The sequence below is a fragment of the Lissotriton helveticus genome, chromosome 3_1, assembly GCF_964261635.1.
Source record: "Lissotriton helveticus chromosome 3_1, aLisHel1.1, whole genome shotgun sequence".
In the NCBI taxonomy this organism is placed as follows: domain Eukaryota; kingdom Metazoa; phylum Chordata; class Amphibia; order Caudata; family Salamandridae; genus Lissotriton; species Lissotriton helveticus.
The window spans coordinates 329705807-329722506 of NC_136061.1; the positions used below are offsets into that span (position 1 = coordinate 329705807).

The window sequence follows — 16700 nt, forward strand, 5'->3', positions numbered from 1 at the left end:
GGCTGCTTCACCTTCTTGGCAAGTTTTTCAGCATTGAGCCCCAGCCCACCAAAGTTTTATGTTACTATCCGCCCCTGACTTCAACCATGGCTAGAGCGTTGATCCTCTGGGATAGCATTGTCTAACAATGTACCTGCATTTACAGTGTGCATTGTTGGGGCATAGTCTGAGGCAGAATGGTTGCTTATAGGCAGGGGCAATGGAATTATGTGATTCTGCGACTTCAACATTGTCTCCATCACTATGGATGTGCCATATTTTTCACATAATCCATCATCTGCTGCATAATCTGAACAATTTCACAAAAAAAGTCAAATGGATTAAAAGTCACAAAAAATATAGTGATGTGTTCCCCCGAAGTGTAAGGCCTTTCGCAAATGTTGACTGGTAATCTTTCAGTTGCTTATTGCGGTGTTTTGTCGTCATTAATTGGTACTAATGAGATTACATCTTTGCCCCGTCAGTGTTATCCTGTGAAAAACAACAAAACAATTAAGTAATACTATCACAAAAAGTGGCAATTTATGGTGCTTGAATTGCCTTTACTTGCCGTCTAGTTTCGTCAACCCTGCCACATAATTTGGTCCTCCACTGCCTATTAATGTTGTTATCTTGCTTATAGGATTTGGTAGACAGCCCCCTGACATGAAAGCAGCTTCCATTGAAATCCTCTATTTTGCTGTTACTCCAACCCACGGTTGCTTAGTGGGGGTTAGATAGGTTTTCGGATGTGTTGGAAATGGCCCTTTTTGCAGGGTTATCCCCAAACATTTTGCTTTTTCCTCCTTTATTTTTCCTGGCCGTGGTTGTTGACAATAGGACTCTGGGCACTTTACCACTGCTGATCAGTGCTAAAGTGCATATGCTCTCTGTAAATTGTTATTATGATTGGTTATCCATGATTGACATATTTGTTTTACCAGTAGGTCCTTAGTAAAGTGCACTGAGTGTGCCAGGGCTGATGATTCAAATGCTCCTACTGGGCCTGCAGCACTGATTGTGCCACCCACATGAGTAGCCCTAAAATGGTGTCTCAGGCCTGCCATTGCAGTGCCTGTGTGCAGTTGCTATCTGCCGTGCTGACCTGGCCAGTGTCCACACATGGCCACCTTACATTTTTTGAATTTGTGAAACCTCAAAATTGGGTGAATAAATATTTTTCTTTCTACAGTATAGTACTCACAAAATAATGTTAGATGGAGGACTGACTGGATCGAGTGATTGTTACATGGGCAAGGTGGCAAATCTGAAAATGTATATCTCTTTTCCAGGTACCCTTTAGATTAGTGGAATCGGGTTTATTCGGAAAAGCAGAGGGATAAATCTATGATGTGTGTTATTAATAGACGAGAGATAATCAAAATCCTCCCCTGGTCTCGGTGGGACTAGGTCACAGGCAAGGGAGGATTTTTTAAGGTGATTTTTTTTCCTTCGGGCGTCATTTGCTCTCTGCCAGAATGGCTCGGTTATCCTTTTCTTTCGGAACCCTTCTACAGGATTCAGGGTCTTGGAATAATTTGCCTAACCCTAATGCATTCAGTTGTGTCTCCACATAGTTTAGCCAGCCAATCCTCTTATAGTAATCTATCTTGCAACAATCCTTAATAATACCTTGGGTCAGATCTACAGTGGACCACCGCCAGATCGAGAGCCACAATAGAAGTGGTGCCAATCTAATACAGTCCCTCAAATAGGGTAGCCCCAATTCTAGATGTAAGATATATTTGGAAGCAGATTGAGGTAAAGATACCTGATTTAAAAAAAAGCTACCTTCCAGTTGCTGGAGATGTTCAACATTGAAAAAAATCAATAATGGGGGGATGTAGAGGGATATGCTATGTCCACCCTCCTCTTGCATTAGTGGGCCTACAAAATCCGAGATGTCGGATAAGGAACCTAGCAGAAAAAATTGAAGGGATTTTTACTCAGTCTGAGTCAGAAAATCCGCAGGAAAGGAAAGATTTCCTTTCTTGAGTCCCTCACTCACCAGGGTTTCCCCACTGTGTCATGCTTCATCATAGGGGCCATCTCAACCCGCTACGAATTGAGGCGTGCTATGACTTGCGACATTACATAGGAGTACTATATAGTGAGGAACTATGTGTAGTGCAGTGGTGTTGTGGAGTGAGTAGAAATACCTAAATAGTGAGCAATATAACTTTACTCTGGCTCCTAGTCTGTATGTTAAAAATGGGGTGAGTTCCTAGGGAGCCTAGCTGTAATGAGTTAGGGGTCCCTAGTAAACGTCAACATGTTTCGAGCCTCCCAAGAGCTCTTCTTCAGGACAAACAAAGGGTCCAGCCTTGTGTGTACCACTCCAAAAGTGACCTAAAGTGAGGTAAAGTTTAGTGAAATCAAGAAATACGCTGCAATTAATAAGCAAGCGTTAGTAAATCATACGATAAACCAATAGACACGTAGTATTCATTAAGAAGCAAAATTGTGCTTCATGGTCTTGAGGGGGTGAGGGGGATTTTGTAGATGTTCAACATTGGCCATCCCCCACACTCCCACCCCATGTGTTATAGCGGCATTGGTTTTTGTGGAGTTTATATTTTTGGACGTGTCCAGGGGACTCACTCCTAGCTTGTTCATAAAACTTTTGATGGCTTGGAGGCTCCTTTCCATACCCTGAGCTCTTGCTGCCACCAAGATAGTCCAAGAGTGATTTTTATCGAAATGACATCCAAGTATGAAAAACAGTCGACCACCTTGATGTTCTTTGATGCCAAATTGAAGTTGGGGTGTTTCGCTCCTCTGGCTGCTCCTGCTACTATTATAAAGAATTTTGATTCATTTACTTTTAAATCTAGGGAGGCCATGAATGTTGAATAAGCTGTAATTATGGATTGTAAGGTTACCCCGTTCTGGCCATTAATACTGCGTTGGCGGCGTACTCCAATATCAGATATTTATTCAATAGATACTGGTGTCCATAAAAAGTAAAATCACATTCTGCATGCCATTTGCATTAAAATTTTCTGATTGTCACTCTACGAGAAAATTGGCAATCAGACCTAGGTCAGCTGGAAGACGAGGACTGGTAAATGGCACTGATGTCTCCCAGTGAGACGGCAATAAGCCATCGCTTTCGTCTGATACAACTAAAAATATTACATAGATCCTATATGTCCGAAATCCTCCCGGCCAAGATTGGAAGACGCTCCGATGATTTGTGCTTGAGAGGGTGTGGCCAGACAAGTACTTTTTACCACATCCTGTGGGATTGTCCACATATCCAGCCACTGTGGGAATGGGCAACCCGAAAAATGGCTGATACACTAGGTAAACCTATTTCACTGTCACCCCGAGAAGGGATCTTGAATATTTGGGGGGCCACAGACCTCACAGAGATAGAGCAGCAATGGGTGGCTTTAGGGTACCTGCTGGTGAAGCGTACAATTGCGATGCATTGGGGAGCCAGTGTGCGATCATTGACAATTGGATGGGTGGCAGAAATGGACAGGTGCATGATTGCCGAAAAAGAAGTCTACAAACTTAGAGGCTGCCCTAAGAAATGGGACAAAAAGTGGGGAAAATGGAACACCTATAGGGGAGAAATCTGTAGTTCCCCGACCGCAGATATGGCCATGGACAGAACCAGATTTGTAAATCCCCGGGCCCACTGACACACATTCTCCGTTAGCCAACAGTGTCTGTATCAGTGATTCTTGTCTACCACTGTATTACTGTGTTGATGACTCTGCACTGTTTTAATTCAATAAAATTGTTATAAAAAAATATTAATAATTTCAGATTGTTACAGAGATAAAGTCCCATAAAGACATACTTCCCAAGCAAAATGCATTGGGATTAATTGATGAAGTATGCCCCATCCATTCAATACACAAGAGCTTTTTTCATTTAACAAAACAGGTTGAAATAAAAGACACAAATATAATAATGGTCCATTAGGCAAGTGAATGCACCAGGCATTCTGGGATAGATATCCACAGATGGGTATTATTATGGCAGTGGTTTTCAAACATTTTCAACCTGCGGCTTCCTTGACCTATTGCCCACTGTCCGCGGCTCCCCATTAGGTTACTTTTTTGGGTGGGTGGGGGAATGTAACTCCAGCCTCAGGAGTACTTTCATTTTCCGCCATGAAAGTAACTGGGATGAAACGAATGAATGTATTATAATTATAGATGTAACAAAATAAAAATATAACAGTTGTTTATAAAAACTTTTATCAGTCCGAAACAATCCAATATTGTTTGCCAAAAATATTTCCATGACTTAACAACCTTATTTTATACATGTAAGATTAACCACATGACAAAAGTTAAACACTTATGTAGAAAATATGTTTTTAAATTAACAGGAAAAGCCATGGAGTCCAAATTTTTAAAAAAGTAGAAAAAGGTCTAAAATAATTTTGAAAAGCCTAGTGAGATGCGTGTGCTTGTTTTTTCATACATAGCTCACCAAATCTTGCATTCTTTTTTTTAGATCACAACACGCATTTTTTTCAAGGTTTGCCCTTTATTTTAATTTTATCACTGCAATTGCTGAGGAACCAGCTTCTCAAATGTAAGAATTAGCAAAAGGAATCAAAACACGCAGGGCTTTCTTGCTTATCACTGCATATTCATTTTTAGTTTGGCACCAAAACTCAAGCAGTGATTGACAATGGAACTTTACTTTCAAAGTTGAGTCACTTGAGATGTCAACGAGCTGTTATGCTTCCTCTTTATTGAAATGCTGAAGTATCTCAGAGTTGAAGGGATCTATCACCCATGTTATTGGCTCTATTTCATCCTCTGGGAAATATTTGTCATGGTAAAGGCGCAGTTGTGACAAACAGGGAACAAACCTGTCCTCAGTTCCTCCTATACCACCATTTCATTGTCTTGCAGAAACTGGTCCAATGCCAAAATACATTTACAGTCAACTTTGCTTACACTGCTTTATCAAAAGATCACTTTCTTCTTAAAGCCTGAAACTTTACCAGAGAGCTGCAAGATGTTAGTATTATTGCCTTTTAAGGAGTTCTTCAGTCAATTCGGTTTTTCAAAATTTCAGAAAGAAAAGCCATTTGAATTTGTTGGTGAAACATTTTACATCATCCTGTAGCTACAAGTATATTTAATTCCTCAGCTCATCCACTCTAAGCAGGCATTAACAGAGAGTCAGGCATTGAGAATTTCTGTAGAACAAGAGGCATGTCATCACACAACTTTGCAAAAATTCTTGCTTTCTTTTGTCTTGTTTTAATACAATTTACCACTTTGATGACTATTTTCAGAATATCATGCAATTCTTCACTAAGGTTTACTGCTGCCAGTGCTTCCCTGTTTATTATACAGTGTGTCCATACAGCATTATGTGCTTTAGACTATATGAAGTCCTTGGTAGCATCCTGCCATTGAACGACCCCCGTCTGCACAAACTCCAACACATCTCTCCCAGTCAATTTGATTCTGTACCATAATATCGTCCACATCTGCAAACAAATCTTGACCTGTAGTTCCAACTTTCATTTCTGTACAGAACAGCAAATCCTCAAAAATTCTTTTCCATTAACATCCCTGACATAACAAATGAGATAGGCGTCTTTTTGGTCGTATGTTGCCTCATCCAACTTGAGAGCAAAGTCTTTTCTTTTTAAATTACAGATGAGTTGTTCGTTAATATCTTTAGCAATTTAATTTATTCTATAGCCGATAGTATTATTAGAAAGAGGCATTCTGAGCAGCTGTTTACCCGACTTTTCACAGAGCATGATTGTTATCATATAAACAGCAGGAGGCAAAAGCAGCTCTTCTGCAATTGTGTGGTTTTTCTTACACTGTACGACATGATAGCCACTTTATAAGACAGGTGGGCATTACTATTAACTTTGGCTCCTTTTGAGATAGTGGACTTTTGTAGTTTGGTTTAAGTACGTTTTCTTATAAAAAAATTCCTTGGCTTTACGACCACATTTGGGTGAAGACTTTCAAGATGATGCTTAAGTTTACATGAATTTTGTAAGAAGGAACAGGAGTGTGACCCATAAACCAAACGGGATTAGGGTTCAAAGGTGTAAAGACAATACAGTATCCCAAAAGGTAGGATTCAAAGTACAATTTTTGTTGCATGCATGAAGCATTACACGGACAAGAGAAAAGGAGACACTCGTTCAGATGATTTTCATGTAGAAATTATTTTTGTATTGTAATATTTAAAGAAGGGTAAGGTCATATTCAAACAATTTGTACAGCACAAAATTCGAAAATTCATATGACAACCGACAAAACTTGGTGCTCAATATGTACAAGTGGTATGTGGCGACGCAAGTGAGAGAGTGAACAGCGAGAACGGCGCAAGGTGAAATATTTGTACAGTGAGTGGCTCAGTGAGTGACAAAGTTATAGTGACTTTTCTTCACAATTCACAATTTCAGAGGAGCCACAAAGAAGGATGCGCCTATAGTTGCGCTGTGGAGTCGACGACGTTTCGGTCCAAGATCAATGTGGACCATCTTCAGGACATGGTTATCTCGTTTTCAGTGCTGTGGAGTGAAAAGGATATATGAGGGGGGTGTAGGGAAGAAGGTACGCACAGGGCAGCGGGGCTAGGGGGAGGAGGACCAGGCCTAGTGTGGAAGGCCTAAAGGTGGTGGGCCAGCAAGCCAGGTGTGAAGTCTAACGCACAGGGTGGGGTGGCTCTGGAGGACTAGCAGGGCCTCGGGTGGCATGACTAAAGGTAGGAAGGCACGACTGGAAAGTAAAGACCCGGACCGAGGGTGGGTCTTGAGGGAGGCTGGGTGCCATATGATTATATGGGAGTAGGCAGACCGCAATGGGTAAAATCGGAAAGTGACTAGAGACTGTGTTATAGAGCCGGAGCATGTGAACAGGTGGGCAAGAAAGTTAGATCACATGCGGGTGCCGGTAACATACGATGTCTAAGGAGACCTTAACTTACTCAGAAGAGTACATTCAATCCTTGATGGTTGGTCCCTCACTCCTTTCAGGGCCACCCACTTTACCAGCTTCCGCTTCCACACCCAACTCTTCCCGGGCACTACTAGATAAGCTTGAACAACTGAAGAAAAAACAGATCAGGACAGAACTATATGCACGTATGCTGACAGACTACCTGAGATAAGGAGTGATCCCGGTAGGACTACAAATCCGCAATACCCCGGCAATTTTTACCACAGACCCCAAATTCCGAACCAACTTCAGCCACCTAGTGACCACCTGTTCCCGTCATTGGATGGTCCTTGGAATAGACACCGCCATTGAACACAGCCGCCGGGAGTTAGAAGAAATCGCAGAACTTGAGAAACTGATCCTGGCTGATACCTCCTTGACAGACGCCAAGAGCCAATTAGAAAAAATCAACACCACCATTGCCACCTTTAATACATTCGATCTCAATAAAAAGATCAATAAAATCCAAGAGGATATCAAGTATTATAAGGTGGAACAGACATATCCATACTTGAGTGACAAATTCTATAATACCCCTTTCACCCCCGCAAGAACATGCAATTGGGAACGATACCGAAATAACCAACGTATTACATTCTCCGACTCCTCCAACACCTCTGCTGAGGACTCTGACTCTGGCCAGGGCCCAAGCACATCTGGGGCCAACAACAGACCTCAACCACTACTACCGGCCGGTTTTTTACCCGGGGGCCGCGACCGGGGCCAACTGCCACCACCAAACCGCCCCACAAGAAATCGTCCATATCAACCAACATTTGCGGGCGAACGCCAAACGCGCAATCGATACTACCAATGGGGGCCTCCACAATAAACACCAAGGATTCTGGAGTGAATGTTGATCTTTCCATACCCATTTTTAACTTGTCAGACCATATTCTCAGTCAGGAAGAAACCTCCCTTCTATCGAGAGGTCTTACACTTGTACCCACTGAACGAACAGATTTTTTGGAACTACAATCCAATCTCTTGAAATTTTTCAGACGCATCAGACTTAAACAATTTTTCATCGACTAACAGGATCTTCCAAACCTCACAATGTCACCATTCCGTCCACCTTCTTCCTTCAATCCTCCTTCGCATTCCATGCCACCTGAGATTCTCACGTTTGAGCGCCTGGTGATGAGGGATGTTATGAATCTGAAATCACAACCACATTTTACGCCCTATAATCTCCCCATGATTGAGAAACAAGCTCTTCTCTCATTAAAAAACAACACGGAGATCGTCATCAAGCCGGCGGACAAAGGGGGCGGGATTGTGGTCATAGGACACAATAAATATGACCAGGAAATACAGAGACAGCTCTCCAACCGCAATCATTATACGCCGCTTTCCAAAGACCCCCAGGAAGACATCAGATCTAAAATACTGACAGTCACGAATGAAGCAAGGGACCTAAACATCATTACGAAGAAAGAATTTGAATTCCTGAACAACCCTAGATCAAGAACCCCGGGTCTATATGTCCTACCCAAAATACATAAGGATCAACTCAACCCACCGGGACGCCCGATAGTGTCTGGCTGTGGGTCCATCTTGGAACCTCTGGGGAAATATATTGACTCTGTAATTAAGGAATTCGTCCCATGTACCGATACCTTCATCTGAGATACAACGGACCTAATAAATACTATAGAGGACAAACCATTCGACATTACTTCCCAACTACTGGTTAGTATGGATATTGAATCCCTCTATACTAATATTCTACATGATGAGGGCCTTCACGTTTTAAAGACACTCCTTCTTTCCAGACCACATCCTGCAAGATTACCCACTGATTTCATTATGTCTCTGTTGCGCATCGCCCTTCAAAATTACTATTTTCTATACCATGACACTTTCTACCTGCAAATAAAGGGTGTCTCAATGGGCGCTTGCTTTGCTCCGAATTTCGCGATCCTGTTTGTACACAACTTGGAAAAATCTTTGATCCTTACTCCCGCTAATCCTTACGTTTCAAACATACACCTATGGCGTTGTTACATCGACGATATTTTGCTCATCTGGAGTGGTGACGATATAACATTAAACACTTTCATCACATGGCTTAACCAGGCCAAGGAACACTTCAGATTCACAAGTGAGAATAAAACCAACGATCTCCCATTCCTGGATGTCACGATCCATGCAGAAGATGGTAAATTGGGCACCACTCTGCACCGTAAACCCACGGAGAAAAACACTCTATTGGAATATTCAAGTTACCACCCTAGAGGTCTACGTGATGGATTGCCCTACGGACAATTCTTACGCATCCGGCTTAACTGTAAGTGGCGGAAGGACTACTTCAAGGAGGCTGATTGTAGGACGCAGAATGTTATCTATGCCATCAAATGCCCCTGTGATCTCATCTACATAGGGCAAATGACCCAAATGATCAAACAACGGATTATGCAGCACAAAAGCAGGATTAATTGTAAAGTACTTACAGCTCCACTTGTCTCGCACTTCCTGGAACTGGGTCACTGAGATACGGACATCAGGTGGCAAGTCATTGAAAAACCCACACTCCCAACCCGGGGAGGGGATATCAAGAGTCTCTTGAACAAAGCAGACTGCAAGTGGATGACCCTCTGTAACTCAGTCACCTCTGGCCTGAATACTCTTGATGAGTGGAACAACACAATCACCATGTAGCCATTACACACTACTTGAACACCAGTACCCCTTGTTCCCGTACTGATTAGTCCAGCATAGCGTCCAGCCTCTGAACTTTAAAATACTCCCATCTTACATACCTGCCCAATTGGGATACTTAAACCCCTACGTTGTTTACTTGTTCCCTTACATCATTGCATGTATTTTGCCTGTGTATATGCTCTCTCCTTGGGAACATTGGACCTAACGGTTATTGCGATTGCGCCTTCAGTTTCACATATGATTTATGTTTTCTATTACATGTATTGTCGCCATGATGTTTCTTTTGTTACATACCATCCAACACTTATGTACCTAACTGAACTGTCAGCTGCGACCAAAATTGTATGTTTTCTTGTATTTAGGCATTCTCACTTTAAATTTGCCGGATCTGCCCCCTTCAGTGAATCTCGCCGCTCTGGCACGCCCATCCAACCCCCTGCCCGCCCCCTTCTGTCACCAGGCCACGCCCCTCAGTGAATCTCCTTCCCATTCCATGACGGCTCCGTGAACTACTAACACACAAATCTAATCCGACTCCAGTTCCTAGACTTATCCAGGTAACTACGTCTTCCACTCTGCCCTGTATGCCTCGTCAGAAACTTGATACCGCACGTCCTGATCGGACTCCTTTCTTCCACATCCCTAACCGCCGGAGCTCCAAGCATTGCTGCGATTTGACTTAGACGCTCGCCCACACGTTTCTCCGCCCCCCCAGATCTACCAGGTATTTGCCCTTACCACGCCGCCTTCACCTTAGTCCTATCCCCGCCGGCCTATACCCACCCTTGACTCCCTCCCTTTTTGTCTCCAGATCTCTTGTGGCCAGACGAACCTCGCCCGATCTCCCCGACCGGTTCGAGATTTCGCCTCTACACAGGTATGCCGACTTGCCCCCCCCTTTCCTCATGCTCGCTTCCACCGGGGGTCTTCTTTGGTAGTTCTAAAGCACGTCCCCACTCCTGTGAGCCTTAGTTACCCAGCTCGCCATACCTCCGGCCATTTCCACATCCCCTTTCCCCTCCCTTTCCCCTTCCCTCCCCCCTCACCCCCCTTCCCCTGGCATCCCGCTCCAGTGGATACACGGTCGAGCATTACCGGCACCCGCATGTGATCTAACTTGCTTGCCCACCTGTTCACATGTTCCGGCTCTATAACACAGTCTCTAGCACTGCCACCACTTTCCGATTTTACCCATTGCGGTCTGCCTACTCCCATATAATCATATGGCACCCAGCCTCCCTCCAGACCCACCCTCGGTCCGGGTCTTTACTTTCCAGTCGTGCCTTCCTACCTTTAGTCACGCCACCCGAGGCCCTGCTAGTCCTCCAGAGCCACCCCGCCCTGTGCGTTAGACTTCACACCTGGCTTGCTGGCCCACCACCTTTAGGCCTTCCACACTAGGCCTGGTCCTCCTCCCCCTAGCCCCGCTGCCCTGTGCGTACCTTCTTCCCTACGCCCCCCTCATATATCCTTTTCACTCCACAGCACTGAAAACGAGATAACCATGTCCTGAAGATGGTCCACATTGGGCTATAAAATTAGGCACACTCCCCGCCTGAAGAACAGAGGTGGAGGAATAGGATTTATTTTTAGAGAAACCTTAGCCCTTACTCAGTTGGAGATTAAGGAGGCGCAGGGCTTCGAACTTATGGGTTTTTCCTATAAAGGACAGAAAGGAGTATTACAATCTGGGGTTCTTTGCTATAGACCACCGGGTAATACAGTATCGACTCTGCCTGAACTGATTGATCTTATCTGTGATCTCTCCAATTCCCATACCAGGCTATTAATTTTGGGAGACTTTAATCTGTGGCCGAATGGGCCTTTAGATACTGCCTATAGCGACTTATGCCAGGCCTGCAGCAATATTCAGTTGCAGCAGTTGGTACTCTCTACGACCCATCTGAGGGGCCATATTTTGGATCTAGTCTTTGTGGATACTACGCAGGTGATGGTGAATGATATAATCCCCCAGTGTTAGACGGACCATGCACCTGTCTCCTTCTCTCTCTACCTACCGGCAGATTCTTTGAGTGATGCAGGGTCGAGGCCTACCAAAGTGGGTAGATCATGGTCCAGACTCTTAAATACCCCGGCTCTGCCAACTCTACTTCCTGGGGGGTATGTGTTGGGGGGTAATGCTGAAGAAAGCTATGCCAGTTTGTGTCAGCAAATTTCGAACTCTCTGGACAAGGTGGCTCCATTCTGCAGGTCAAGGGACAGACAGAAACGAGCTAAGCCCTGGTACTCTAAGGATCTTCTGCAGCTGAAGCAGCGATGCAAGCGGGCAGAAAGGGCTTGGAGGAAGCATTATTTAGACCCGGCGAAAGCCATCTTCAAGCATGCACTGATGGAATATAAAGCACAGATTAAGTGTGCAAAGGCTATCTATCTCGAGGAAACGCTGAATCAGGCGACAAACAAGTCGCAGACTCTGTTCAAGATTGTTAACGACCTCTCTCGACCAGCATGCGCCATGAACAATATCTCAGCCTCTCACGCTCTATGTGACTCTTTGGCAGCTGCATTTGAAGATAAGATCGCTACTATCTTGAGTGGACTTTCTATGCCGGACTTTCAACCTTTGGTGCGTCCGGCTATTACACCCATTCCGGGTGGTCCGGAAGATCTGTTTGACCGGCCTCAGCGGAGCTGCTTTTCCCTTCCTCAATTTGATGATTTCTGCAAACTGGCACAGACTGTGTCTTCGGGTTTCCCAATGGACCCACTTGCTCACAAATTCTGGAAACTTTTCCAGGAGGAACTCTTTCGCCCACTGTATTCCATCTGTCTTCAGTCCTTTGACACTGCTATGGTTCCCGAGTGTTGGAAACTGGCAGTGGTTTCCCCCCTCCTGAAGAAGCCCACACTAGATCCCACCTGCTCGGCGAACTACAGGCCTATCTCGCTGCTCCCTTTTCCGGTTAAGATCATGGAGAAGTTGGTTACCCAGTCTCTGTCCAGATTCCTGGAAGATAACACCTGTTTGGATGTGGCCCAGTTCGGCTTCCGGCCAGCGCATGGTACGGAATCCGCACTGGTGGTCGTGCTGGACAATCTTCACTCGCGGGTCGACACTGGTCGGGCAGCCTTTTTAGTGCTGCTCGACATGTCGGCCGCGTTCGACACGGTCAGCCACTCAACCCTCATTAGGAGACTGGAGGAGGCTGGGGTAACAGGGTTGGCACGGGACTGGTTAGTCTCGTACCTTCTCAATAGGCAGCAGGTGGTGGCACTGCCGCCTTTTAGATCAGGTGTTCGGAAAGTAGGGCAGGGTGTGCCTTAGGGCTCACCCATCAGCCCAATATTATTCAATCTGTACCTCCGCCCTCTGATCCAATTGATAAGTTCTTTTGGTATCTCGGTATTTAATTATGCCGACGACACTCAATTAGTCTTCTCTTTGGAAGGTAAAGAGGCCGTTTCTTTAGAGACCTTTCACCGCTGTATGGCAGCAACAGCGGACTGGCTGTGCTCTAATTCACCCCAGTTTAATAAGTCTAAAACGGAGGTGTTGTACTGTTCTAACGACCGCGTCCCGCGCCCCCTGCCAGAGGGCTTCTGGCCCTCCTCCTTCTCGGGGGCAGTGACGGCTGCGGAGTCTGCTCGCAACTTGGGGGTCATGTTTGGCCCCAATTTACAACTGGATGCCTTTGCCAATAAGACCATAGCCACTTGCATGATGCTGCTCCGTATGCTACGCAAAGTCCTTCCCATGCTCCCAGCACAGGCTAGACCCGAGGTGGTGCGGGGGATTATTTTAAGGAGGTTGGATTACTGCAACGCACTGCTTCTGGGAGCACCAAAAACTCTGGTTCGTAAGTTGCAACGCATACAAAATATGGCAGCCAAGCTGGCACTCTCTCGTCCGCGCACTGCCTCCTCTACTTCAGCGCTGCTTGATATTCATTGGCTGCCTGTACAGCAACGGATTCTTTTTAAAGCATCGTGTCTGGTTTTTAAAGCCTTGCATGGAGAGGGACCTGCCCTGCTGCAGAACCTTTTCTCTTGGTATTCTACCTCTCGAACCCTGCATTCTTCCTCTGCATGCCTGGCAACGGTTCCCAGGTTTCAGAGGTTAAGGATGGGAGGTCGCTCCTTCAGTTTCTCCGCTGCTAAACTTTGGAATTCTCTCCCGCTATCGTTGAGGAGCCAGGGCGAATTTCCATCCTATAAGAGAAGTCTGAAGACCTATTTATTTTCAAGAGTAGTGTGATCCCTGTGAGTGTGTATCAGCTATGTTCAGTCAAAGCGCCAGGATACCCTTTGGGGGACAGTGTTGCGCTATACACGTATGCAATACATACATACACATTGATCTAGGACCGAAAGGTCGTCGACTCCACAGCGCAACTATAGGCGCATCCTTCTTTGTGGCTCCTCTGAAATTGTGAATTGTGAAGAAAAGTCACTATAACTTTGTCACTCACCGAGCCACTCACTGTACAAATATTTCACCTTGCTCACCTTGCGCCGTTCTCGCTGTTCACTCTCTCACTTGCGTCGCCACATACCACTTGTACATATTGAGCACCAAGTTTTGTCGGTTGTCATATGAATTTTCTAACTTTGTGCTGTACAAATTGTTTGAATATAGCCTTACCCTCCTTTAAATATTACAATACAAAAATAATTTCTACATGAAAATCATCTGAACGAGTGTCTCCTTTTCTCCTGTCCGTGTAATGCTTCGTGCATGCTACAAAAATTGTCCTTTGAATCCTACCTTTTGGGATACTGTATTGTCTTTATAAGTTTACATGAAAGCATGGATTCTACAGCCAAAACATTTAAACAGATTACACATTGAGGACTCTCCTCATTATTAACCTGTACACAAGTGAAACCATAATCTAGATGTCTTGGTTTTTTGTTTTCCGTTCTCTTTTTATCAAAAGTACCTGAGATTTCTCTTTGTTCAGACGAACTTGAACTTGGTACTAAAATTCTCTTCATTGGCATTCATAAAGATGGCACACATGTCTGAGCTGAAACACTGTCATTACTGTCTGGGGCATACCGTTCTGAAAACATGACAGGTTAAATGTAATTATTCATTTAATTTAAGTTTTTTAATTTACCCAGAGTCATGTTTCTGCAACAGTGCTCCTCAGAGAGTAATGACAGTGTTTTAAACCCGAGCTGCGCACCCTGTTCAACTCCGCACTTTGCGACTCCCCCTCGTCCGCGCAATGGGTTTAGCCCATAAGTAAGCCAAGACGTGGAGTATTGACAGGCCCCACGTTGCAAACACAAGGAGATGATGGATGGAGCGCTGAAACTTTCAAGACATTCACCCCCAGTCAAAGATCTAGGTTGAATCCATCATCATTCTTTAACTCCTCAGTTCAGACTCAGCTATATACAAATCAGTCTTAACTCTGCCTCATGGAAACAGTACAACCTGAACTGTCAAGCCAGGTCTGCCCTGAAGCAGAAACAAGCATCCTGGGACCGGTTGCTACAGAAACATTTCCTCACTTTTGGGTTAGTTCTATTATATCTAACCTGCCTTATCTTAAAATCTGAACTTAAAGATGCAGAGCAGTGACAGGCTTCACGCTGCTGCAGTTGGATATAAAATTATTGGTCTACCATGTTATTACCTGACTTGCTTTGTGCTTATTGCGCATGTTTTCACTTTGCCCCAGGCTAGTTATGATGGAGCACCGGGGGGGGGGGGGGGGGGGGGGCTGCGGCGCTCCGATTGGGTACTGCTGTATTATGGAGTACCATGTGTTAGGGCAGTGACCCTGAGTACCCAGAACAACCTTAAAACTTAGATAGAACTATTGTAGAAGAAGTGAGAAGTGCTACCAGCTAACCTTGGATTCCCCTGAAAGGTGCCAATGTTGCGCGTTAGAGCCCAGATATACTAAGATTTTGCATTTGGGTTTCACTTTAGTGGGACAGTACTGATGCAAAATCCAGGCCCTGCGAATCAAGAATTTGAGTGGATGTGCATGGGGTTTTATCCCAAATGTAATGTAAAGCAACACATAGCAATGGTTTGCATTAATTATAACTCATCACTCTACCATGCATTATGTTTAGACAAATGATGTCATTTGAGATGTCATAAATGTTGTTAGTTCTATGATTTCACATGGAATAAATGATGTAATATGCAATGGTATAACTAGTGTATGTAGAAGGTACGAGTTATAGTTACTGTTGTGTGGCGAGTGAGGTGGGAAGACTATGTACGGAGGTGCGTGTTTAATAGTAATATTAGAAATTTAGGTTACATCTATAATATTTAAATTTCTAATTGTTTTGTAGTTAAGTTGGATTTGTATCAAAAGAATAAATAAGGATTTCATAACTACAACTTACCCGTAACCTTTATTTGTTCATTGAATATATATATTTCATAACTACACAATTAAGAGTACCACTTAAGAGTTGCGGTGGTGGGGCCCATGTAGGACAAAGTGGATGCCGACGCCTCTGTTTTAGTGCAATATTGCTAATGTGCTTTGCAAGCTCATATGTAAGATACAATCAACACATCCAGCCCAAAGTCAGTGTATCCCGTCTCTGTCCATTTCCCCAAAGCATCACAGCTTTACCTGAAGCACCATCTGTAATCTTCTTTCCCATCAGGGGTGATTCCTACGAGGACAGATTTTCCTGAACGAAAAACATTCCTAAGTGAGTTCAGGAAGCTCTTTTCTATGTCCAGGATGGTGATGGCTCTCTGCAGCGGGGATGACACAAATTAATAGATGAAAAACATGAAGACCGCTTGAGTATGATGTAAAACACAGTGTGACTCAATCCTTATAACATTAAAAATTTGTGCTGATCTAAACTGAAGACGGCTACAACTTTTCCAAAATAGTTCTATAAGTTTCATTTTGTTAACAACCCCCATACAACATTTTAAATAACGCATCATGGGACTTATAGTCTTTGTTACTCCACAAACCAATCAAACCAATCAATGGTTTCAATGTGAGTTGAACAACGTGTGAATGTCGCCCACAATAACTATGCCTGAAGAAGCGGGATCGACTGCCTTTACCAATGCTTGTTGTAGAATTCTTCATGCTCTATTTCAATATGTTCAGCCTCTTCCCTCTTAATATGAGAGCTGGGCTAGATGTA

The 16700-nt window shown here is 44.2% G+C and overlaps 1 protein-coding gene across 1 annotated transcript in view; it reads right to left on the reverse strand.

Annotated features, from left to right (window-relative positions):
• Positions 1–16700, reverse strand: part of TRPV1 (transient receptor potential cation channel subfamily V member 1) — a 544023-nt gene that overhangs the window by 22170 nt on the left and 505153 nt on the right. Inside the window, exon 14 of the mRNA XM_078679941.1 lies at positions 16163–16290. Within this exon, the coding sequence (XP_078536067.1) occupies positions 16163–16290 (128 nt within the window). The remainder of the gene's footprint in view (positions 1–16162; positions 16291–16700) is intronic.